The 23,443-nt window shown below is 36.7% G+C and overlaps 1 protein-coding gene across 6 annotated transcripts in view; it reads right to left on the bottom strand.

Annotated features, from left to right (window-relative positions):
- Window positions 1–246: 246 nt before the first annotated feature.
- Window positions 247–23,443, bottom strand: part of MLLT3 (MLLT3 super elongation complex subunit) — a 117,679-nt gene continuing 94,482 nt past the window's right edge. For 2 of the 6 annotated variants that reach the window (XM_041485567.1, XM_041485570.1), the window contains 6 exons: window positions 20,759–20,837; window positions 17,010–17,142; window positions 15,363–15,462; window positions 12,439–12,510; window positions 10,577–10,648; window positions 247–3,829 (listed from right to left, as the gene is read on the bottom strand). In XM_041485567.1, the coding sequence (XP_041341501.1) occupies window positions 3,698–3,829; window positions 10,577–10,648; window positions 12,439–12,510; window positions 15,363–15,462; window positions 17,010–17,142; window positions 20,759–20,837 (588 nt within the window). In that variant the 3' untranslated portion in view covers window positions 247–3,697. Of the gene's footprint in view, window positions 3,830–4,270; window positions 4,324–10,576; window positions 12,231–12,438; window positions 12,511–15,362; window positions 15,463–17,009; window positions 17,143–20,758; window positions 20,838–23,443 lie in introns of those variants that run through there. The other 4 variants (XM_041485569.1, XR_005956684.1, XR_005956685.1 and 1 more) reach the window with 4 other exon arrangements.

The following is a 23,443-nucleotide window of genomic DNA, read 5'->3' as shown; positions in this document are numbered from 1 at the left end:
AGATAGGATATGGTGTATACAAACAAATCAAACATCCTACCATCAGAGCACTGTCTGGAGTAAGATAATGCATGCAACAAAACCAAATGTTCTCACTTCATTTTTCACTTCAGGCAATTCCACTGTTTTCCCATCAGTTTTGCAAACTGACAGGTCTTGGAACCAATGGGTCATTCAAGAGACCCCAAAACTCTGGTATAGCTTCTAGGAAAGGAAGATTACCAAGTAAGGACCAAGGACTCAAACTAGATTGTGAAAGTACTTTATTTCACTGTAAGAATGGGAAAGAAGAACAACGGGCCAGGCAAAACCCAAGAACTTGTAATTTCCTTCCCAGAGACTAAAAGAAACTTTAATAGAAATATATTGGGCTCTCCAAATGCACTGTACTGTGTGCATTTTGTTTCTGAAATTGAAAGCATAGACTTTTCCTAAAAACATCAAACCAATGAAGAGAGAGATAAATGATCAACCATTTCTTACAGTCCAAAGGTTGAAGACTGAGCACGGATTTAATTTTACCTTGGAAGACTCTCTTCACTTCAGTGTATGAGAGGTGGAAAGGAGGCCCCTTCCTCCTTTCTAGCTCTTTTTCTTTAGCATGGACTAAGATGGCCTTCAAATTTAGATGATAGTGAAAGTTTTGTAAAGCCTCTCAGCTGATTAGAATTTGTAAAAAAAATTAATTTTTTTTTAATTGTCTACCCAATTGGACATCCACTTTCTGAGGAGGAAAGTTCCTAGTGAGAAAACCATCTTTGCTATTGGATACAACTGCTACTCTAGTAACAGCAACTCATGCTGAGAATTACTCTAGATATTGGAAGTTACTGCTAAACTCTGTCTCTAGTCCAAATTCTCTTACACAACTGTTTTAAACAGCTTTATGCTAAGTAAACGTCAAAACATTTGTAGCCAAAACACTTTAACCCATCCCAAAGATCAATGCTCATAGACGTTAAAGACTTGGAAGGGTATCTTCTTGGTTTTCCTTTAAGAGAAATATGAATGTCTGAAATTAGGTGAACACAGATTTATTTTGTTTCCATATACAAAATTAGATGAAAATAGCTAACTTTAAAATTTAGATCAAAACTTAGTCACTCTATTTCTATCAGAGTTTTGTGAAAAAGTAAATACATGCATTGACACCAACAGTCTATTTTCTCTCTCTCATTGAATTACAAAATTTAAGAGTTCAAGGATCATCCACAGTTTGCATGAAATTCAGCACTGATTTGCTACTGTAGTTGATGTAATCTCCTTTTTACGCCTCTTCACCTGGTTTCTCCTTTCCTCCACCCCTGTTCTCAGTGTACAATAAAGCTTATCTGGTATTTTAAGGGTAAAATGATTCATTTCACCATTTCTAAAAAAACAGTGCAATAGTCGTACTAGAAGTATCCCCTTCTGAAACTCAATGAGTCTTTACCACAAGACTTAGTTAGAAAAGTCTAAATGGACAAATTTCCATATACATCTGGTATAACTAGAAGACAGGAAAGTTGAACACACATTTGTAGACCAAAGGTTTTTAAGGTTGCTTTTAGATTACCAAACATTTTTATATAAAACAATCAATAAAAATTGAAGTTTATCCCCTTTACATGCACCCCTTTTCCTTTCCCCATCATCACCTGCCTTCTGTCAATAGTAAAGTTAACATTACTCTCCCAGTCCTCCATCCCCTCCCCCAATTGCACATTAAGACATGGACTTAAAAGAACAACATAACGCTTCAAGTATGCTTCATGCCAATCATCAATAAGAGTCATAACATTACTGAAAAAGTACACTTATTCTTCAGAAGCCTAAGGAGGACTTCCTACGGAGTATGATCAAACAACATTTTAAATAAGAAAAAAGCCCCCCACCCAATATGTATCGTGCCCTTTCAAAAAGAATAAAGTGTAAAATTTTCTTTGGACTTAAAGAAACAGTATTAAGATTTACCATCTGAATAAGAAATAACCCCAATAGTTTTTCAGTGCTGCACAAACTGTGCACATTAAACAGTAAGTCATAAAGATACTACTGTTTAGCTCTACACATAGAGACTACATGTGGCATAATAAGCATACACATGACATACTGGCCTGTCTAGCAACAAGATACATTTATCAGTCTGGTAAACCTGAATAAACCTTTGCATCCAGAAGTATTTTTAAAATTATTATTTTCTCTTGTCATTTAGGAATTTGAATTTGTCATATAAAGGCAATGATTTCATCAAGAAACCATCAGCAATATGAGAGCATAAAGCATTGATGTGAAACTGAGTATACATCCTCTCATTTGATCATGCATAAAAAAGGATCCTGATTCCAAGAAATAATGGATGGTATGAAAGAATACTCCTTTTTATAGACAAGAAATTCTTCTGGAAACACAATAAGGTTATCAAACAGATACCAATATCTGCAAAGTTTGAAAAGCATATGTGCATGTATGTGTGTATGTATATATATATACACAGGTGTGGTACATGTGTATATATAAACACACATACAGATGATATCATACATGTATTTATTTCATGTATTTAACTGTATAACAACTTTTTTTTCTTTTCAAATAAAAGGTTTTAATTTAGCAGTTATAAAAAAACCAAACTAAATCAGAAAAGAATCCCCAAAACAAACTAAGCAGATCGTATACTACATGAACAAACAAAAATGTTATGCAAAAAGTTTTATGGTAGAAGTGAGTCACACACAGCAGAAGAGTGTTGAAACTCAAAGTAATAAATAGCTCCAAATTAAGAATTTTCTACAACATGTTCTTTAAAGACACGACCAGTACTTTTTCTTTTATCATGAGCTCCTGCAGAACACCTTCACTCTAATAGATATTTAATTTTGCAACATTTAAATGGACACAAAAATGTAGACTGCAAGAGTTGCCAGATTCAGGACAGTATACATAACATTTTTTGTTGAAAGTCTTATTGGTTTATTCACTGAGCCTAGACAGCAAGTCATATGAACCTATTTGGTGCATTTTTTAACCATGGTCAGTATCAATAAGTGGACAGAATCAAGGACCTGCAGTCCAACTTGCTGAGGTCCAGCCTACCGTGGTAGACAGGAAATGAAATACAGGACCACTGCTTGGTCGCCATGTTTGTATCTTGTTTCCCAGAACTGCAGAGGCGGAATCAAGACTGTAGTGTTTTAATTGAGTAAAGAAAGATAGCAAGAAGTGACATTTCAATGTGAATAAGGTTACTAGACTTGTGAAAGTACGGCATCAAAAGAGCACACAAGGGACCCCACTACTTGCAATATCTGGTAGTGTCACTCAGTGACTCATTGAATTTAGGATACATGTATGCAATAATAAATAGATCAGTTATGTAGTAAGGCAGTGTGTTGAACATGCATTCATCTTGTGGACTTGAACACCACAGAGAGAGATACATGATATCATACACATTCATTAAGAACAAGTATTTTTGTTTGTTTTTCTGTGTTTGTTTTTCAAGGCTATCCAGGCAAACTCTTCCAGAGCATTTTCTTCTTGAGAAGAGTGGTCCTCTGAGTCTGGTCACTTTTGCTCTCCCTTATCAAGAGACTGGCTTTAAGGAAAAAAAAAAAAGCTGAAGAGGTTTTTGGTTTTTTTTCCCCTCCATTTTGGTCGCATCATTCTGCATACATCACTTAAAGAACAGTTTTTGACACAGCCATATGCTGAATCCTCAGGAGGTTCCAGATGTTTCCAGATAACTCTGTAGTTTACGGACTGTAGTTTTGTCCAGTGAACAAAGATCAAAGTCAAAGGTTGTATTTGTGATATGAAAGTGTCCAGTTTCTTCTATAAGATTTACTATCTGAAAGAAAAGAAAAGATGCAGTTGGAAATTCCAGAAGTTTTACATGCCCACTGTAAGTATAAACAAGTACCATATGAGAGGCCTAACATGAGCCAAATTGACCCAATACTTGCAGGTTTAACCATTATCCTTATCATTCACTTCCTTTCTGACATGCATTATTGTCCAGATTACAGTATCTTGGGTTTTTTTTAGATCATCATTATAATGTCAGCATACCCATCTGCTGTTGCCACAAACATTAGCACTGACAATATATTTTTCAAATGTTCAAAGAAAATCGGCTTATTTTATAATTCAGTTAAAAAAAAAAAAAGGGGAGGAAGGGGCAACATTATGCCATTAAGCTCAAACAAATAATTAAAAAATCCCAGGTAGATCTTTGGAATATTTATTATGTGCATAGCTGCTAAGCAGGTTACATTAGGAAATAAATTACCTAAGCCTTTCTGCAAGCAAGGAAAAGAAATAAATCCTTAGAGAGTCCAGTCCCTATTATAAAAAAAAAAATACAAGAGATCTTACATGAACTGTTAGTTCACATAGTAGTAGCCACTTTTTGAGTAACACAGTTAAATCTTTTTTTTTTTTTTTTTAGCCGAATAAACCATGGAAGGACTTCCAGCAGGGTCACAACATCACTTAGGTTGTGGGGTCTTCATCCTTGGAAATATTTCAAAGTCATTTGACATAGTCCCAGGCAACTGGCTCTACAAGTCCTTGTGACCTCCAGAGATTCCTTCCAACCTTAACCATCCTACATTTCTGTGAAATCAACAGTGGACACCTAACTTGTGCCTTTCTGCCATTGTGACATTTTTAGTCTTTAAACTGTAGTCTGTATTTTTGAAGAGTGGTCATACTCAACACAGAATTGCTGTAAAAATAACTCCAGATATTTTAAGTTCCAGGATGCACACCTACCTCAAAAAAAAAATTGAGCATCTTGAAAAGCCAAAGCATTATTTGTCAGAGAGGGCTAACACAGTGCCAACACACGGCTGCTATAAATCTCTTATGTGCAGTTTCATTCCAAGAGACAAATGTGCCAAGAGCACACAGAAAGGCACTCCACCCTGAAGTAGCCTCTGGGTAGCTCATGGACTGACAGAACAACACTGCTCTTCTCAGTCCTTCCAACCACCCTTCGTGCAGCACTCAGACTACACTCCACAAATCCTGTCTGCAACCTCCAATTTGAAACCTATTTAGTTCTGGGGCTTCCACATACACCTCCACTGAAACACTACTATGAGATATTCCTTGATTGCTTTGAGCTTTATTACTCTGACTGCAATTCATTTTCCACAGCTGGAGGAGATACAGATGTATGCACACATGGGTTATAGAATGTACCTTAAAAAGACAAATCTGTTAGGAATAACCAACTTCACAAAGAACAATGAATTTAAACTAAATATTTTGTAGATTTCCAGTCTCCATGTCATTATATAAACAGTATTTTTTCTTCTCAGACCACAGAAGTAATGACTATGTTAATGATAAGTGAAATATGAAATGTGTATTGTCAGGCATGGAATGACACAGCCAAGAACAGATTAAACAGAATGGATACAAGATAAAGTAATAAAAGGGAAGTGCTTGTTACAATAAAAATCTCCCTTTTCAATCACCCTTTATTTTCAAAGATGGGAAAATATAAAAATAAAATCTGTTTAATTTGGTTTACAGCTGCCCAAAATTCTGAAAGCACCTGGAAAAACTCTTGCTTTTATTAACACATCATTAAAATCTGTACTTCTTGCTTTCAACTTCTTTTCCATATAGGAATTTTTAACCTAAAATTACTAACTTCATTTGTCCACTTGTTGATTCACAGATTCTTGCAACAATTTTCCATCCCCTACTATTGCAATTCTGCAAGTGACTCGAGGAAAATTGTCTTCAATTGACATGAGGAAAAAATAATCCAGCGGGAAAAAAACTGATTGATACCGGAAGCAAACTTTTATATGTAGTATTATTCTCATTTTTGCCACTCTCTTGAGCCTCATCTAAGAGAGAAGCAAAGGTAAGTATTTAATCCAGCCTCCTTTTGTAAAGTTTGTAATTTAATCTTGGGCTTGCTATCTAAATATCCACTGTGAGACAAATAAATGGCTGCACAAGAAATTTACAGAAACAGTGGCCAGGAAAATGCAGCTACGTTGAACAACTCTGTCTATCACTTCTTTGTGTTACTGTGGAAGAATACTACCTCTAATAACCCCCACTGCAATATACTTGATTTTAGAAACAAAGATTATGTGAAAGTGTTAACACATGTATTTTTAAACAGTGCTGCATATTTTAAGAAATGGATAAGGACTTCTATTGATCAAGTTCTGCTTTGGGCTTTTAAGCTCTAGGTCAAGGGAAACATAAACATTTTAAATATATCCCTCATCCAGCCCCCAAGAGATACAGTCGCTATGTCTGGGCACCTGGCAAATGACTGAAATGAACCCCAAAGGCTTTGATGGATGTACAAAAATGTATCAAGATAAACCCAGACAGCACAATGAAAAACACCTGCCTGTGTGCCAGTCAATGAGGAATTCATGACTTACAGTATTAGCATACGCATCCTTGTGCTATTCAGAAATTCTTCAAAAAGAATAAAAGGTTGAGATTAGTTGCTAGGAAGTCTGACAGTTCTAACATTAAAAACACAGCATTAAAATGTTTTATTCCAAAAGCTCAGGCTGCAGAGAACAAAAATATCCCATTTGTTCCTGCTGTATAAGCTTTGCTTTTCTGCAGTAAATTATGTCTCTGTTTACATAATGTCTCTCCAGCTCAGTTTCATCATTATCCATCATAGTATAACTATTTATCAGCCTTTAAACAAGCAAATGAGTGTGTTTGTATAAGGAAGCCAAAGTGCAACTAATGACAGTCATTTTTCAATTTATGGAAGGTTTTAGGCCATGTGATAGTTTCCAGACCTCCAAGCTGCCCCTGGCAGAAAATTCTAAGAAGATAGTTGCCATCTGAAGTTAAGCACCTTCGGAACATGAGCAACCTGATTTTCAGCCATGCTGCAAACTCCCAAGTTCTTCCTTAAGCCTCTGCTGCCTAATGCACTCTCTTTCAGATTTTTTGCCAGCTGAAGATATGACTTCTGATGCCTCAAAATAAGATATAAAGTTACCAAAAATGTTGCTGCCTTTCATGGGATGGTGCTAACATTTTCTTCACTGAAAATGCAGAGTTAGAAACACTGCTTTAGCCAGCCAAATTTGAATATATTGGATATGCAACATTAACATCTGATTGCAGACTCAGTTAAAAAAAAAAAAAAAAAGCCTCATCACTGTAAATTTCAACCTTTTTCCTTACAGTGAAAGATGTGGTAAAGGAATTTCTTTGTAAATATGATTTCAGACCAACTTCTGTCTTGTCATGGTCCAACATTCACATAAAAACTGCTCACAGGACTGATTCCTTGGTGAAATGTTGTTCACATATCTTCTCCCTCTCAGGCAATTCTTATATGTTTGTAAGTAGCACCTAACATCAGAATTATTTCATTATGTATCTGGGCACTTGCAGTGTAGTATCACATCTCTCCTGTCTTCTCTCTTTCTCAGCTTCCTTTAACAAAGTGTCTCAAAGAGAATGCCTGTCTTGGGAAAGAGCCATATTCACAAAGACACATTTTTCTCATTTCTCAATTTGGCTGCATTCCTGTTTGCTGTCATGCCTATGGACTTGGTAACAACTGAGATTAGAAAAAGAAATTTTAAAAAGAAAATCCTTTTCATGTCCTCAGTGTAAGTTTAAAAAGCCCCTGCTTTTACACGATATCAATGCCTTCATTGTTCTTTTGCAAGTCCCTTCTTTGAAAGTCTCTATGCAAGAGACTTACCTGCCCTAACATAAACTAAGAAGATGGCAGCTGCCATTCAGGAACACATGACGCCACCACCATTCCACTTCAACACCAACCCCTCTAAAACTCTTGCAGCTGTCTACAGTTTTCTGTTGCATATTTTTGCTTTTGATCCCTCTTCTCATGCAGTAACCACAATACCATTATGCAGTTTTGCACCTTGCTGTTCTCATCTTTGTACTTCCTACAATCTCTATGTATTTCTTAGTATAGAAGTTTCATATTAATTCCTAGAGACTTTCTCAGCTCTGTAACTTTTAAATTTCTGTGCACACTGGAAGTATTTTACATGAACTACATAGCTGCAAGGCAGTAAGAACATTTAAGATGGGATGGCAGATTATTTTTCATGTAGATAAGCACTGATTCTCTGCAAGTTATCCATTCAGTATTGGGAAGATATTTCTGTAAATGGATAAAATTATATGAATTAATGAGTTGCAGAATGTTAAAGGATTAAAGGTTTTAAAACTAAGCCGTGTTTTGTTTTACAGCAGCATAGATCACTCACTAGTGCAGACAGCCTAATAGGTAAGTAACTTGGCTCTTCCACGGACTCCTAGTAGACCTCTATAGACAGTATCACGGTGTTCTCAGAAGAACTGAATCCCTGTCCCAGCCTGCACAGCCTGGCCATAAATCCAGCCTTCACTAGGGCTGTACCAACAGCCTGCAAATGCTCTGAAACACAGGAAACAATCTGCAAGAACAATTTCCCCCAGGAAGGCAACACCAGTTCTACATCAACCAAACTTTCATAATGTAAATAATAATGTATAAGTAATCATGGATTACAGCATTAAAATGCCTCACTCCTAATGCAAGTTGTGAGGCAAAGTTCGTGAATGAATGCTTTCTCTGGTTTGACAAATTGACTCAAGAGAAAAAAAATGTTTAGTTTAAAACACACAAGAGTATACTGCTCTTTTTCATTTACTCAGAATAGGATACTCTAAATTTCCAGCTCAGTTATGTTTCTTTTTATATGACTTTTTCCTTGTATTAGTAAGCTCCCACAAAGCTTGCTATAACAGTACTCTAATGTTAGAATGAACACAATTTAGTGGACAAATCCATTATTTTTCTAACAAAACCAAATAATTCTTCATCACCAAATAAATGCTGCCAGTGAGAAAGAAAATGAGGGGCTCGATTTAAAGCACTTTACTTACTTTGAAAGTATTTCTTGGGATGGCCAAATAATTCCAGTTGGAAAGGATTTTGCTAGTCCCAGCCACTGCTCAGAGCAGGCTCAGTTATGGAGTCAGGTCTAGCTATTCCAGGCTTATCATCCTGTCAGGATTTCAAAAGCTCTAGACCACCATCATGGGAAAAAAAAAGGTTTCTTGCTTGTTTTTATATTTGCTCTGCACAAAATGTTTTGAAGTTGATTTTCTTTTCCAAGATTCCACATGAAACCACATAAGCTCTATGGTCTGAAGGCTGTCCAAACAGCCCCAGTAAAAGCTGAGTTCATGGCCTGACTGCCCAAGCTGGGACAGTGGTTCAGTTCTGAGCTGGTAACAGCAGTACTGGCCACTGATGTGAATCAGAAGTGATACTATTTGGAAGCTATGCCTTGGATAACTGGGGAAGTGAGTGCTCAGGAAGCAAAGACAAGGTGGTAATTTTTACAACACAGTGTCTTTTCCAGATTCAATTTTAATGTGAGCTCTTTGAGAATCAATGAACAATGTGAAGTGGATAGGGTGTTGCAATTACTGTATCTTAGCCTTTTCCAAAATTATTCCCCTATGTAACTAAAAATTTGGCTCTGCTACCATTATAAAAGCATGCTTTGGTCCCTTTGTAGGAAAAGGAGACTTGGGAGGCAACAGTACCTTAAATATGAAGGGTAACCAATACGCATCACTGTGTGTTATATGATGAAATCTGACAAAGCCACCAAAATTCATCTTTAATTAAGCATATCCTTAAACAAGATTTTCCTTTTCTATGACCTCTCAATAGTTTTCTCATCTTTACTCACAATATGGAGCCTGAACTAACAAAACAGTTAATGCTGGAGCTTGCAAAATATTGTTAACATGCTTAGTTGAAAAATTTGACAAGTGATTGCAATCTTTTAGAAGTGGCAAAAATTTTCCTCTTTACAACATCTCTAAAACATAATAAAACCATCTGTGCTACAATTGCATCTACTTTGTTGACAGTGCTTACTGTTTAATCTTCACAATTTTCAATCCAATAGTACCTGACAATACCACCCAAACCCAAGAATACTTTCTTTGCTCTTACAATTGCATGACCTTTCAATAAATTTGCAGCCTTTTTGGTTTGGACACTTTCATATTTTACTCATTCTAAGACTTCAGAAGATTTAAGGAATATATTATGTTTTTCTTCAAAGTGGGCTTTGCATTGAATTTTATGTTTTCTGCTTCCAGTGGGAAAAAAACCCACTTCAATTGTTTCTGAGACAAGGCTGGTCATTTTCAGGAAAGAAGCAACAAGATTTTTATCAAGTCACAGCGCACAGTTACATCCATTCTCCCATCCTGCTTTTATAATTATTGATACAGTATGTTAAGAAACATAACAATAAACTGGTGAAAAATATATCTCAGGCATTTTTTTGTAAATTGTCATTTAGAGAGACAACACAATTACACACTTAATATTAAGTGCAAAAATACCCAAAACTGCAGTGTAAGAGGCAATGGACTTCTATGGACTATACAGGCTTGAAAACTATTAAAATTGATAGCAGACTTTTTAACCAATAACTGAGAAGTGATTATAGAGTTTTAAATGAAAGCAAAAAAGAAATAGATGAGACTTCAGAATTTCAATGAGCACACTGTGATAGTACATGAGAATGCTTCTCACCTGCTGCAGTACATGTCTCTCTCTCAATGTCATTAATCTTCTGTGGAGCTCTACTAGTTCATCAAGATATGCCTAGAAACAAATTCCCCCCCATAAACAACTTGTTAATTAAGCTGTAGCAATGTAATTCATAAACTTCAGATGTCTTCAAAACCAGTAGAAATAGAAATCTCATTTTAAATCTTGGAATCATATAATATCTTGAGCTGGAAGAAACACAGAGGGATCACTGAGTCCAGCTCCTGGCTCTGCACAGGACAGCGCCACGGGTCACAGCATTTGCCTAACAGCATTGTCCATTCTCTGCGCTTCTTGAACTCTTTCAGGCTGGTGCTGGGGAGCCCATTCTGGGGCCTGGCCACCCTCTGGGTGAAGAACCTTTTTCTAATATCCAACCTCTCCTGACTCAGCTTCAGGCCATTCCCTCAGGTCATGTCACTGGTCACCATGAAGAAGAGATCAGTGTTGCCCCTCCTCTTGCTCTCAGAAGGAGACTTCCCTCAGTCAAGAAGTTCCCCGCCTTCAGTCTCCTCTTCTCCAGGCTGGACAGACCACGTGACCTCAGCAGCTCCTTGTAAACCTTCCCCTTTAGCCCTTCCCTATCTTTGCAGACCTCCTTTGGATGCTCTCTAATAGCTTTAAATCCTTCTTAGAGTACGGCACACAGGACTGGAGATAAGACCAAACTCTTCTTTGACGTCTATTTTTTTATGAATAGTCTGGCATTCTCTAGCTTAATACAACACAAATATAATGTTTTGTGGTTTTTTAAGATACTTCATACTGACAGAAATCTTCATAGGTGGTTATTTGCTGACAATCTCTGTATCTCAACTGTGCCAGAAAGCATCATAAGACTGGGGATGCCAAAACAGCATCTTTAGAAAACACATCCCATCTTTCTACATAAGAACCAAATCCAAAGACTCCAAATCAATCTTTTTCTCTGGAGGTATGTAATTATTTCTTTTGTGTCAACAGCAAAGAAAGACTAAAGGTAAATTCTAGTGCTTCTTCTCTGGGATGTCAAACATGTCTTACCTCTCCACCTTATTATCAACTTTCTCCTTCAGAAATGGTGCCTGAGCCATTAAAAACTTGGGTTTTTTTTGCTTGTAAGCAGAACAAGATATGGCACTCAACCTAAGCAACCAAAATGCAAACCAAAATATCAGAGCACTAAAAATCTAGGTACTGAAGATAAAAATCTAGACACTAAAAATCTAGGTGCTGCAACTTCCATCTTTTGCATAATATTATCACAAAATTGACACTAATACCAGCAAAATACAAGCTTTCAGAGAAACTTGTCCATAGTGGGCAATTGTGCTATGTTTACTCATGGAAGGATTGAGAGCTCTTGCCCACAACCATTAGAGAGATTTAAATCAAACTATCTCAGTGTTAAATGGTGATAGTTGCTTCATGTCATTTTAGTTAACATGCTACATCACACTGCCACTTCCTAATATACAGCCTTCAGAAAGGATTCTGGAAAACAGATTTTTAACCCAGATTGATTGGTGGGCTAGGAATACATCTGTGAATTCTCATCTACATCTCATTCCTCTGTGAAGCACAATACAAACTCATGGTGGACAGCAGATAAAATAAATAGATGGAAGATTCCCAATTGGTGAATCTGCCAAACCACCTGATCGAAAAGAAGGAAAAAAAAAAAAAAAATCAAAACATGAGAGAAGATAAAAGAATTACAGAAAGACAATAAAAAAAGATCTGCACCTAAAGGAATCCAAAGCAATGATGTACTAAGATTTTCATTCTGTAACAAAGATTGGCATTTGGCAAGCACATTAGTACCACATTCTGGAGTAGTTTATTGCTACCTCATTGTTATTTACCTTATCACAATCCCCATTCTTCATTTGTTTATCTGTTTTGTTTTGCTTTATTGGACTTTTCACTTCTAAAATCTGGAAAAAAAAAGAAAATACTGTAAAAACTAAATGCATCACTGGGTACAACTATATATGGAAAAATTCTGCTGTTAATAAAACAAAACTCAAAACTGAGCTTTTCATTCTTTAATCCGTATAACTTACTCATACTTTTCAGAACAAAAAGTAATTTACAGCAGAAAATGCTGAGGTACTGGAATGAGGTGATAATGATATTATTAATCCTTAAAAGAAGGAATTTTGCATCATGTCAAGCCTTCTCAACACTTCCCCCCCTCCCCAATCTTTAACATGCTAGGAGAATAAGAGGTGATTTGGCAGATAAAAAATGATGCTGAGGGTGTCTCCAGTGCCTTTGAAACGTCACATTATCACTGTACTTTTCCTGTTCTTTTTTTCCCCCCCAATACTATCGCTTTTCTTTGACAACAGAGGTTTTTAAACAGTCCTTGAAATGACTGTATGAGCTGTAACTGAAAAACAAAGTGATGGACACTAATTTCTTTTGCAATTATATGGTACTCTTCCTTCAGTGCCACTCACATCCATTTATTATCATAAAAGCCACACTCATACAAGCCAAGATTGCTTCATCTGATACTGAAACAGATTCAAGAAGAATACATCAGCAAGCAGCAGGACACCATGCTTGATTTGAAACTTTTAGAACTAAAGGCAGAAATATTTGGGGGAAAATGAACTGTTGATTGTTCTTTCCATTTTTTCAACGGACAACGCTTTTTTGAAGTTAAAAAGAAAAATCACCATATCATTCCTAACCTAGAATATAACCAGTTCTGAAAAACTTCAAAGAAAACTAAGTAATCACAGATAATGGGAGATTATGTTTCACATTTAATTTTAAGTGAAACTAACATCACAAGCATGATTAACTCCAAAACTGTACTCAACAGCCATAACACAGGATAAAACTCAGTAATTAAAACAAGGAAATAAAGCATGTAAGTCCTCTAGAAGCCTTACTGACATTTTGCCCCAAGTTCTCTCTTGTTTCTCCTTCCCTTGGTGCAAATGATTAAATTGATAAGTCTTCCCTAAGCTGGCCAGCATCTTAAGAATACAGCTAGCAGACAGCTATTTCCCTATCTAGCAAAAAGTGCCGCAGATCTGAGTTAACCTTACTTTATTTAATTAGCCAAGAGTGATGAATGCTCAGATTCAAAACACACATTTTTGAAGAATAATTCTAGTACTTCTGTTCAACACCCTCTAGTTACTGCTGTGTAGGCCCTTAGCAGAGTTTTGTCTTGGAAAAAAAGCCTCATCCAACCCTACAAAAAAACCAGACTTTTAGTCATGGATTCAATACCTTTTAGATGCATTTATTGTTTTCAGAGGAAGAAAATTCTTGGTTTCAAATAGAACTTTGTCAAGAACACAGTATACTTTAAAAAGCAGCTTCCTTACAATGCTCTTAATATGCAGTTTAAATTTAACATCTTAAGCACTTTATAGATGAGATACAGCACTAATCATGTCTGATGAAGCTAATACAAATACAAACTCTGTCTTAGTTCTTCAGTTCTATAAACGAACTTAGTTAACACAAACCTGATTTCATCAGTAAAAGGTCATCCTGGCAAGCCGCACTAAGGTACTAAGAAGAGATTTCAAATGTGGCTTCCCAAAACTTACAATTTGCAGCTCGATTATAAAATTTAGCTCATTTAAAGAAATGGAAAAAGGTATGTAAAGATATTTTGGGTGACACACAGCTATTGTTTGGAGTGTCTAAATGCGGAGGTAGACTTTCTACTACATCACCAACAAGCAAAGGAACACAAAAGATGTGACTGAGTGGGCTGTTGATATTGAGACTTACAATTACTTAACAATTCCATCGGCTCTTTAGAAATCAGTCTTCATTAAACAACAAGCCATATACAGATTTTTTTTTTTTTTTTTTTTTTTATAAAGATTTTTTTTTTTTTTTTTTTTTGGTGTTTATGTGGTCAGTAAATGCAACATTCTTCACCCCTACAGACAGCTTTTTGACCTCAAGGCTAACTCTTAAAAACTTTTAACTTTTGTATAGATAACTTAGATGAGCCTACAGTGGTAGAAAATAAGAATATTTTCTGGACATGAAATTACCTTCTCTCGAACTTCCTGGTTTGTGGGTTTTTTTTTCCCCCACAGTGTATTTGAACTTAGCTAACATGAATAATAATATTTGAGGGTTGTACTATAGCTTGTGCTGGAAATCTTAATAGAAAAACAAAGGCAAGCAAATAATATCTGCCAGATAATTGAAGCAATTGAAGAGAAGAGATATAGAAAAGACCCACCTTTGAAACTCACCCTCTAAACCACGAACTTGTGTTAGTGCACATAGACACTATTTTAACTATATAACAACTGTAAGTAGCCAGTATGTGTCCTAACAGCTTTAAGTATGATGCTATTGACACTGGAAATGAATCATGCCTCCTTAAAATAATTGAAAAATGGTGTATTTTATTTTGTAAAGAATGTGAGTTTTTATACTTAATTTTATATTTGGAGAGTCTTACTTACTGTGGGAGAGGTACCACCCAAAAGGTAATTCTCATTTGTCCTTGGGAGTATTTTGCAACTGTAGGTAATTTACTTTCTTTTCTTTGAAAATCCAAATTATCCTAAGTTGCTACTTGAGAAATAACAACCATGCTAGCTCTTACAAATATAGAACAAGTACTCTGATGCAAAGTAAAACTATTGTGTCTTCTACTGCAGTAAAAAAAAATGCTGTATCTTTCTAGATGAACACTGGTGGGGGAGAGGAGAAGAGATGCATCAATAATAAACTCTTGAGTTTGGTGTTAACTCTGTCTACTGCTAATACAAAGCCAAACTGCATTTTTTACCTGGCTGTTGCTGGTTTTCAGTACAGGTGGTGCTGGATCATGACGCAGCGGTGAGGAAGCTGAGCTGCTATCACTATCGCTGCCATCACTCAGACTAACCCTGCAGAAAAAAAGAGCCACAGCATTTCATCTGCAGACAAAGGGCTGTCAAATGGGGTGAGCCAACCTTGGACTTTGAGGTAGGGACTTACAATGACCAACCCCTTGCTAAGCAGGCTATTGTTAATCAAGGTCACATGGAAGAGAGCCATCTGAGCAGGGCTGCACTCTGGAAAAAACTCTTTTTTTGCTGTCCTCCAGCACAAAGAAGGAGGCTGCCTGTCTGAACTTGGCTGAGACAGTTAACAGCATCTAACTTTACAGAAATGGTTAAACACCTACAAAATTGAACTGCTTCTCCCTATCTCAGTCCACAGCTACGTAAAAGAAGGAAAGTGGTCTTTAGGAATATTTTCTGCTCTCCTAAAAGCATTCCAAACGGCTGTACTTCCCACCTAAATAGGTGTTTTACTGACAAGTTTCTCATTTGTCATCAAAAGTAACACACCTTTTCCTGATTAAAATTTAAAAACTTAGCATCTCAGAAGAGATCACATAAAGTCCAGCTCCTAGTCAGCTTGACCCTTCATTTACTTATGAACAACAGGGAATATTTTTTTTTGGAAAAAACCCCATTAGTTACTCAAGACAAAATGAAGTAGAAAAACAATAGCCTTAAAGTTCCTTCAAAAATCTGAAACAAAATCTCCACACCTGGAGACAAGCTGAACTTGAAGCAATCCTTTACACAATCACTGACAACAAGAAGTTCTCAGGCAGCTAGTCATCTTGGTATTTTTCTCCTTGATTCCTGCTGCTGAAGTACACCAGGGAAGAAGATGCATTAATTCAAGTTTTCCTGTTATCTTCCTATTCAAGCAGTAGCTGACACTGGCACTCAGGTGCTGTGCACTAACAGGAAAATCCTCTGAATTTCATAAAGAACCTAATATGTAGAGTGCTTGAGAGATGCAGTTTCAGATCTTCCATAACCTTGAACATTATTTGGATGGAGCTTCAAGCTGCCTGAACATCAGATGAGTTTTGGAATGCCTTCTGAAGGTTGCAGCAAGGATGCAGAAGCTTCTTTTAAAAAACAAAATTTTAAAAAATTTCTTTGACAGATGCTTGCTTTACCCTATGATGCACTTTTATGCATTATCTACTCCAGGCAGCACAAAATTTACTTGAAATTCAAATTTCATTGACTTAGATTCAATAGAACAGCTTGATCTAAAACCGGTAAAAAAAGAAGTCTTGTGACTACACATAGAATAGCTTATTCAACAGTTGAAGGACAATTTTCTCTAATTTAGGCCAGGGAGTAATTATAACTCCTTGCCTCAAGTCACAGTCGCATGAAATTGAGTAATGTCCAACAATTGAGGATCATCGCAATGGTATTGATTAGTACAGGAAGAGTTTGTATCAGGAATGCCTAGTTGTGCTAGTGTTTAAAAGGGGCTCTTTTATATGCAGATGCTTTAGAAAGAGTGAATTTTCTGCCCATTTGCTACTCAGCACTCTGAGAACATCAGACCCTACCTTGTCACTAACAAGCACTACATGTCTTGATCAGCAGGCCACCTGCAATCACGAGACACTCACCTGCGACTCCTGCCCCCTCCTCGTGTATTTACAGATTGTTCCAACTCAGAATCATTGTCCTTGTCATCTGCTTCATCTGATTCATCTTCATTATCGTCAGAATGCAGATCTTTCATTATAGTCCTCAATGGACCTGAAATAACAGAGACAATAAAACACTGTGAAGTTTACTTCCCAGTGTTTTGGGCAATTTACCCAGCTTTAAAAACTGAAGTGTTGAGAGAGGAGAGTCTTAAAAATTAAACTAAGTAATGCAATGGGGAATTATACTGCAGGGACCTGTCCGTGTATTCATGAATCTTTACTCCCATGAGCAACTCAGTCAGCTTCAACAGACTTATTCTTGACAATGAAGTGACTCACATGTTCAAGTACTAGAACAATTTGCACCCTGGATCATAGCTGAAGTAAATAAAATACTGTCATGACAGGAAAAATTGACATGAAATGTATGCTTAGTAAAAGCATGCTTCTTTTGTATTGCTGGGGTTTAGTACTTTTTGCTGTCTCATTATATGTGAGTAAAGATCTACAGGGACATATTGATCAGTATTAGTACATTTGTGAGGTTAATCCATGTATGAGAGATTGGTTCTAATAAATGACTCTGACTAAATTGTACTGTACAAGGCAATCATTTTGTCTTCTTGGTTTTTATGTATTTTACCTTCAGCTGTTCCCATTATTTCAGGGTCAATTTCAAGTGGAGTAAGTATTTCACCCATGTTGATAAGTATGAAGTGCATCAATACCACCCAACACCATGTTAACACTTTTCCTGAATTAGCAAGAAGGTACAAAGCATAACTTGTTCACAAAGCTGAATTAAACTCAGTTTGGGTTTTGATTTTCACTCTTTTCACTCTAAGACACAGTTACAGAAAGCAGAATATGTTTAATAGAGCTGGGAAGTGTAAAACTACAGCTACTTGAAATAAGAACGGGCAAAAGCAGATTAGAAGAGGGAAGAAAGTAAAATGTCCTAGTGCCATAGGACATTTAACTATGAAGTACAGCCTATCTAAGACATGAAGCAGCAGTTGAAACCAGCAGTGATGGCTGTAAGAACAGCAATTACTATTACGGTTTTAATTCCTTCAGCCCAAGAAACACAGTAGTAACATGAACACATTGAGCCTGAGATGAAGCTTTCAACTCACTTATTTGCCAGTGGGAAAACTGAGTCAAGGAACGCCCTCTCTGGTCACTGCCAGCAGACAAGGGAGACATCTGTCAGTCAATGCCATTCTCACAACAGGGTTATGAGTATGACAGTGGGGGAGGACAGTTTTATGGACTCTTCCAGACATAGCAAAGTTCAGGCCATAGGCATTTTGACTAGTTTTGTGCAAGTGACTTCAAAGCTGTTGTTTGGAATGATTTATCACTAAGGCTGCCCTAGAACTTTTGTAAATTGACACAGTTTGGACAGTTCAGAGAAACAAGCCTTTTCTCTGTTTTAACACCGTAGGAAAGAAAACCAGATGGTCCTCATGGGCAAATTCCTGGTTGACCAGACATTTGTATAGGTAACAGTATGGAAGTACTTATGTCCAGGCACCCACAGCTGATATGTAGAAGCAGCTGAGTTGTGCTCCATTTTCTCTCCCTATTTGAATCTCAGGAAGACAATGCTCAGTTGCAAATGACAACTTGTACTCTGACTGTATTAACTTACTATCTGACCCTTGAAGGAGGGAAAGGGCTTCTATAGAAGCAGTAATAAAAAGAAACTTGAACACCTCAGGCATCCATCACTGACAGCCCCATAAGCATTGAACAACTTGTCATTCAAACAAGTCCTCATTTAGTGTAGGAGCATGTCTGGGAGTCTGAGAAGCACGTTGCTAGCTAACTTTTCAGCAGACTTTTCTACCAATCAGCAAAGCATTCATTTTTAGGTCTTTTTTTTTCCTAGCATGGATAGCAACTTTCTGCTCCTTGCACACTTACTCTAAAATTCTGTAACAACCTTTCTAAAGGTTTGCAAAGTTGCAACCTCCTAAGATATCAGAATAGTTAAGGAGAAACTGAAAATTAAGAGTTGCCCATGAGCAAGTTTTCTTGATAATGAAACAGACAAATATCAAAGCAAGCCCCAAGGACAGAAGAACTGAGGAACCTCAGGTTAGCCCACACACGCAAAAAGAGGTGAAAAAAGTTCATGCTGTGTTTTTTGTCACCTGAGTGAGCACTGGAGTCTAAATGCAACTGAAAAAGAGCAACAGTCCTAGCAAGTAACTTCCAGGTAAGGGAAAAGCATGGCTTTTGACCAGAGCACAACATACATCATGAATATGTCATGGTATGCCTGGTGCTCCATACCTTTGATATACAAATGTATGTCCTGGGCAATAAACACGCTTAGTTAATTGGGGTTTCTGGAACTCCCAGAAAGAAGCACAAACCACTATTTACTACTACAAAAAAGAGAAGATGCATATACCATTTGCACTTCAGAGCTGTTCACACTGGAGGACAAATCTCCCATCTATTCTACAGAAGAACTGAAAGACAATCTGTGATATATCTTGTATACGATCCAGAAAAGATGGATGGGACCAGTCTGCTCAGAAGAAACTACTAAATCAATAAGTTTTTTCCCAGCAAAGATAATAGATGCAGAAGTGGATATCTAAGTCTTTTGGCTTGTAATGGACAGTTCACACCACTAAGGTTTTCGTGAGAAGAAAAATGGAAGTTCAGCAGGAAGTTTATCTGTTTATTGTTAGGTAAATATCAACTGCCTGAAGCCAGTCATTACCACAGCTCATTTCAGCTCTTGCCTTCTTTCACATGGAATAACACTGCCAGAAAACATCAGAAAATCAGTACCAGTCACCTAGAGAAGGCACTAGGATTATGCATCACATAATCATGCACAAATCTACTTAAAGTCAGTGTGCCTGAGGCACTAATGTATAGTCATAACCTTAAATCAAGTCTACCATTGAGGAATACAAATGGCTAAAACAAACTATTTTGTTTAGTCAAAGGCTGCTTTTTTAATGCTCCTTATCCAAAGAACAGAACAAAAACTCATTAAGAATGTATCGGTTGTACAATCTTATAAACCAGGGAAAGAAGCCAAACAGGAACTAAGTAGTTTAATAGATCACGGAGAATGAATATCAACTTATTTACAGAAAACATGCCTTGGCAAAGTGTCCAGGAAGAAAAATGCATTCTTTATTAAGTTTAAAGTAAACTGAAATTATTAGCTAAAAACCAAACTGCAAACTTCAAGTCTAACCATCATCTTTCCCTGGCATGTATTTGAAGTAAATATTCTGTGCTCTTAAAACTTCCCAGTAGTATGGGATGCTCAGAGCCTTTGAAAGGGTCTACATAAACACATCTGTGGGTTTCTGTCAGCTGCCCATGGAAACCACGCTCTTCCAGGGCTTCAGATGGAGCCAGGTGCCATGCTACCTAATCCTGCAGAAGGACAACTCAGAAACACAAGCTCTTTTGGGTTTATCCTCTGTTAAGTGACTGCCATGTATTTAGTCCTTCAAAACAACCAATACTCACACCCTTTTCTCAGGTTCCCAGTCTCTTTCTCTCCTTTTATTTTGCCCTTACAGTCACATCTGAAAACAACCTGCAGAAAAGTCTCTAAATCAAAACTGTGGCCAATTCAGGCAGTGAAACACAGAAGAAAAGAGGTCGTGAGATGCCATGAGTTCTGTTTTTATTGGCCCCTTCATTTCACACATTCCTTTCAATTTCTTTTCCTTTACTGGTACCTTGTTGTCTGTTGTTTTGAGAGGGTGTAAAACTGGAACTCGAACTGGAGCTGGAACTGGCAGGACTCGGCTGTTCAGACTTAAAAGAAAAAAAAAAAAAAAGAAAATAAGTAACATTTTAAGAGACATTTTTTTGTCTAGAAAAACTCTTATGGTTAGTTACTGCCTAAAGCATTCTGTCAGAAAAAGAAACTGTGGGGCCAAATAATACTCAAAGACCTTAACTTCAGGTGTCAGTGAGGCAAACATTGTGGAAATTACTATTGCACTCACCATACATACACACTACTACATCATGTCTAGCTCTTTGCTAAAGTCTAACAAGAAGTTTCCAAAGCCTTCTTTGAAAGATTATACAACACGAAAACCTAAATCAGTTTATAATGGACCTAAGGTACCTCTGTCATTGTCATACTGGAGATGCAACGTTTTTCAAATTAGTAATGATGTTGTGGAATTGAAAAACAAAAGACCTGAGAAGACCACACTAAATGTCAGAAAGCCTCAGACAGTTTTCTTTCATCTCCCATAGAAAATAAGTGTTAATATAGGGATTCCAATGAAACTTTTATGCTGTGACTGAAATTCTCCTAACACTTTTCATATGTATCAAAATTCTGCAGATTGTAAATGTGATTGAACCAGAAGATATGCTTGGTTACAAAGAGAAATAATCTAAAATTTACCAATTACAAAAGAGAACTGATTTTTTAAACAGGGTTATTCAAATCAGTGTGTATTATTTAACAAACAGTTCTACACGGTTTTTTCCTACTGTTGTTTAAAATGTGTAAATTTCCCTTTAGTTTAATGAGGAAGTCCTATTACTTCATAGAAAAATTCTGTACTATTTTACTCTTCAGTACTGAAGAGTCTTGCTTCCTGCTGCCAGGTTGCACCTCTCCGTATACTTTTTGGCTGATTCCAAGACTCAATGATACATCCTTGCACACTCATCTGTGCACATGAGACAAACTATGAATCTGGTATGTGGGCAGAGGGGATGCTAATGGAGAACACAAAAGAAGTAGCCATACAAAAGGAACAGTAAAAATCAGGTTAGGAAATAATGGTCTACTGTTGAAAATTGAACCTGCTCACACTTTAAATTTTATACAACATGTGTTATCATCAGGTGTTATCCAGGCTAACCAACATTTTCTGACTCTCCTTGCCTCATGATTAAGACAGCACAAAATTGTTCTCAAAAATGACAGCAGAAACATCCGGTCTGTAAAACTCAGTTTTCACGCACACAGGCTACCTGAGCCTAACAGTTGCTTTTTCTCCATAAATCAGTCTATTGTTGCCCTTCATAATAGAGCAGGCAGATTTACTGTCTTTTGTTGCCTTTTCTCTTGATAAGAGATGCCTATTTGGGCAACAGAATGCTTGAGAACAACACCATTAACATCTGCTCTCCTTAAATCAACATCAGCTCCAGTTCTCACAGACACCCAGTCAAAATACAAACTCTGTACCTGACTGTGGTGGTGTATGCCACTTATATACAACTTAATTAATCCTATGCAACAAAACCCCCAACCAACAACACAACCCACTTCAGAATACCAAGAGAGATTCTTACACATTACACAGCATCAGACCTTTTTGAAATACACTGCAGCATTACTTAACACTGCTCTGAAAATCAAGCTTGGAAAAAAAAAAATGTTTTCCTTCCTGAGTTTCTGTAAAACCTTACAAGATTTTCAGCTGTAAAATAATCATGATAATAGGAAACAGACTGTAGTGATGAAGAACAAGTGTCCACGCAAACTTTAAAGACATCAGCAAACTAAGCTCAGTTGTCTAGCTGCAGGCTACTCTTAAACATCTGGTTTATCCATCAATTTCTGCTCCTTGCAGTAAAAATTACTAGCTGAGAACTGGTTTCTGCAGATTTCCATTAAGTGTATTTTTTCTTTATTAATTTCAACATGAACTTCAACTTACCTAAAGTCAATTCCCTCAAAAAAAATTAGCAAACACTAGAAGACAGTCATATTTGGCTTTCAAGTGCTAAAATCTAAGAAGAAAAAAAATCAAATAGACACAGAGACTATTTAACTATTACAAGTTCACTACTTTCTTTTTTAACCAGCCTGCTTGAAATGAAAAAAGGGAGAAAGGCCTAATCTCATTCTCATTATAAGGCATGAAAATACCAGTGAAATTGCTCCATGCCAAAATTTTCTCCCAGCATTAACCAAGTCAACATCACAAGAACAAATGAATATAGATATATACAAAATTGTGTATTTTCCTGGTAAAAATTTTGCTCTGCTTTAGCAAGATCATTTTGAGAAATGAAATCACAAAAACTCCTCATATTGATAAAGCATATTGATCATGCAGACTTATTTTATAAGGGTTCCTAATAACTTTTGAAACTATTTACTTCATGTCCTTAAACATCCCAATCTGAAAATTTATTCCAAGGAATACAGATTAGCATAAATATTAAAACTGTTAAGTATTGGAAATGAAACCTTCATTTTTTGACTGAGAAATCTGGGTGAGAACACACCCAGAGGAAACAGCTGCTTATAACCTAAGAATGAATGTTATTAACAGAAAAGATTTGCTTTTTCAGAAGGAACTAAAAAGATGCCTTCCGTATATGAATAGGGACTAGTGCCAACAGCACCCATGCTTCTAGTTAACAGTGAGTGTCTTTTATCA

This window comes from Pyrgilauda ruficollis, unplaced genomic scaffold (assembly GCF_017590135.1).
Source record: "Pyrgilauda ruficollis isolate IOZ18807 unplaced genomic scaffold, ASM1759013v1 scaffold71, whole genome shotgun sequence".
Taxonomy (NCBI): Eukaryota; Metazoa; Chordata; class Aves; order Passeriformes; family Passeridae; genus Pyrgilauda; species Pyrgilauda ruficollis.
The sequence above is the reverse complement of the archived record's forward strand: the minus strand, read 5'-3'. Positions and strand labels throughout refer to the sequence as shown.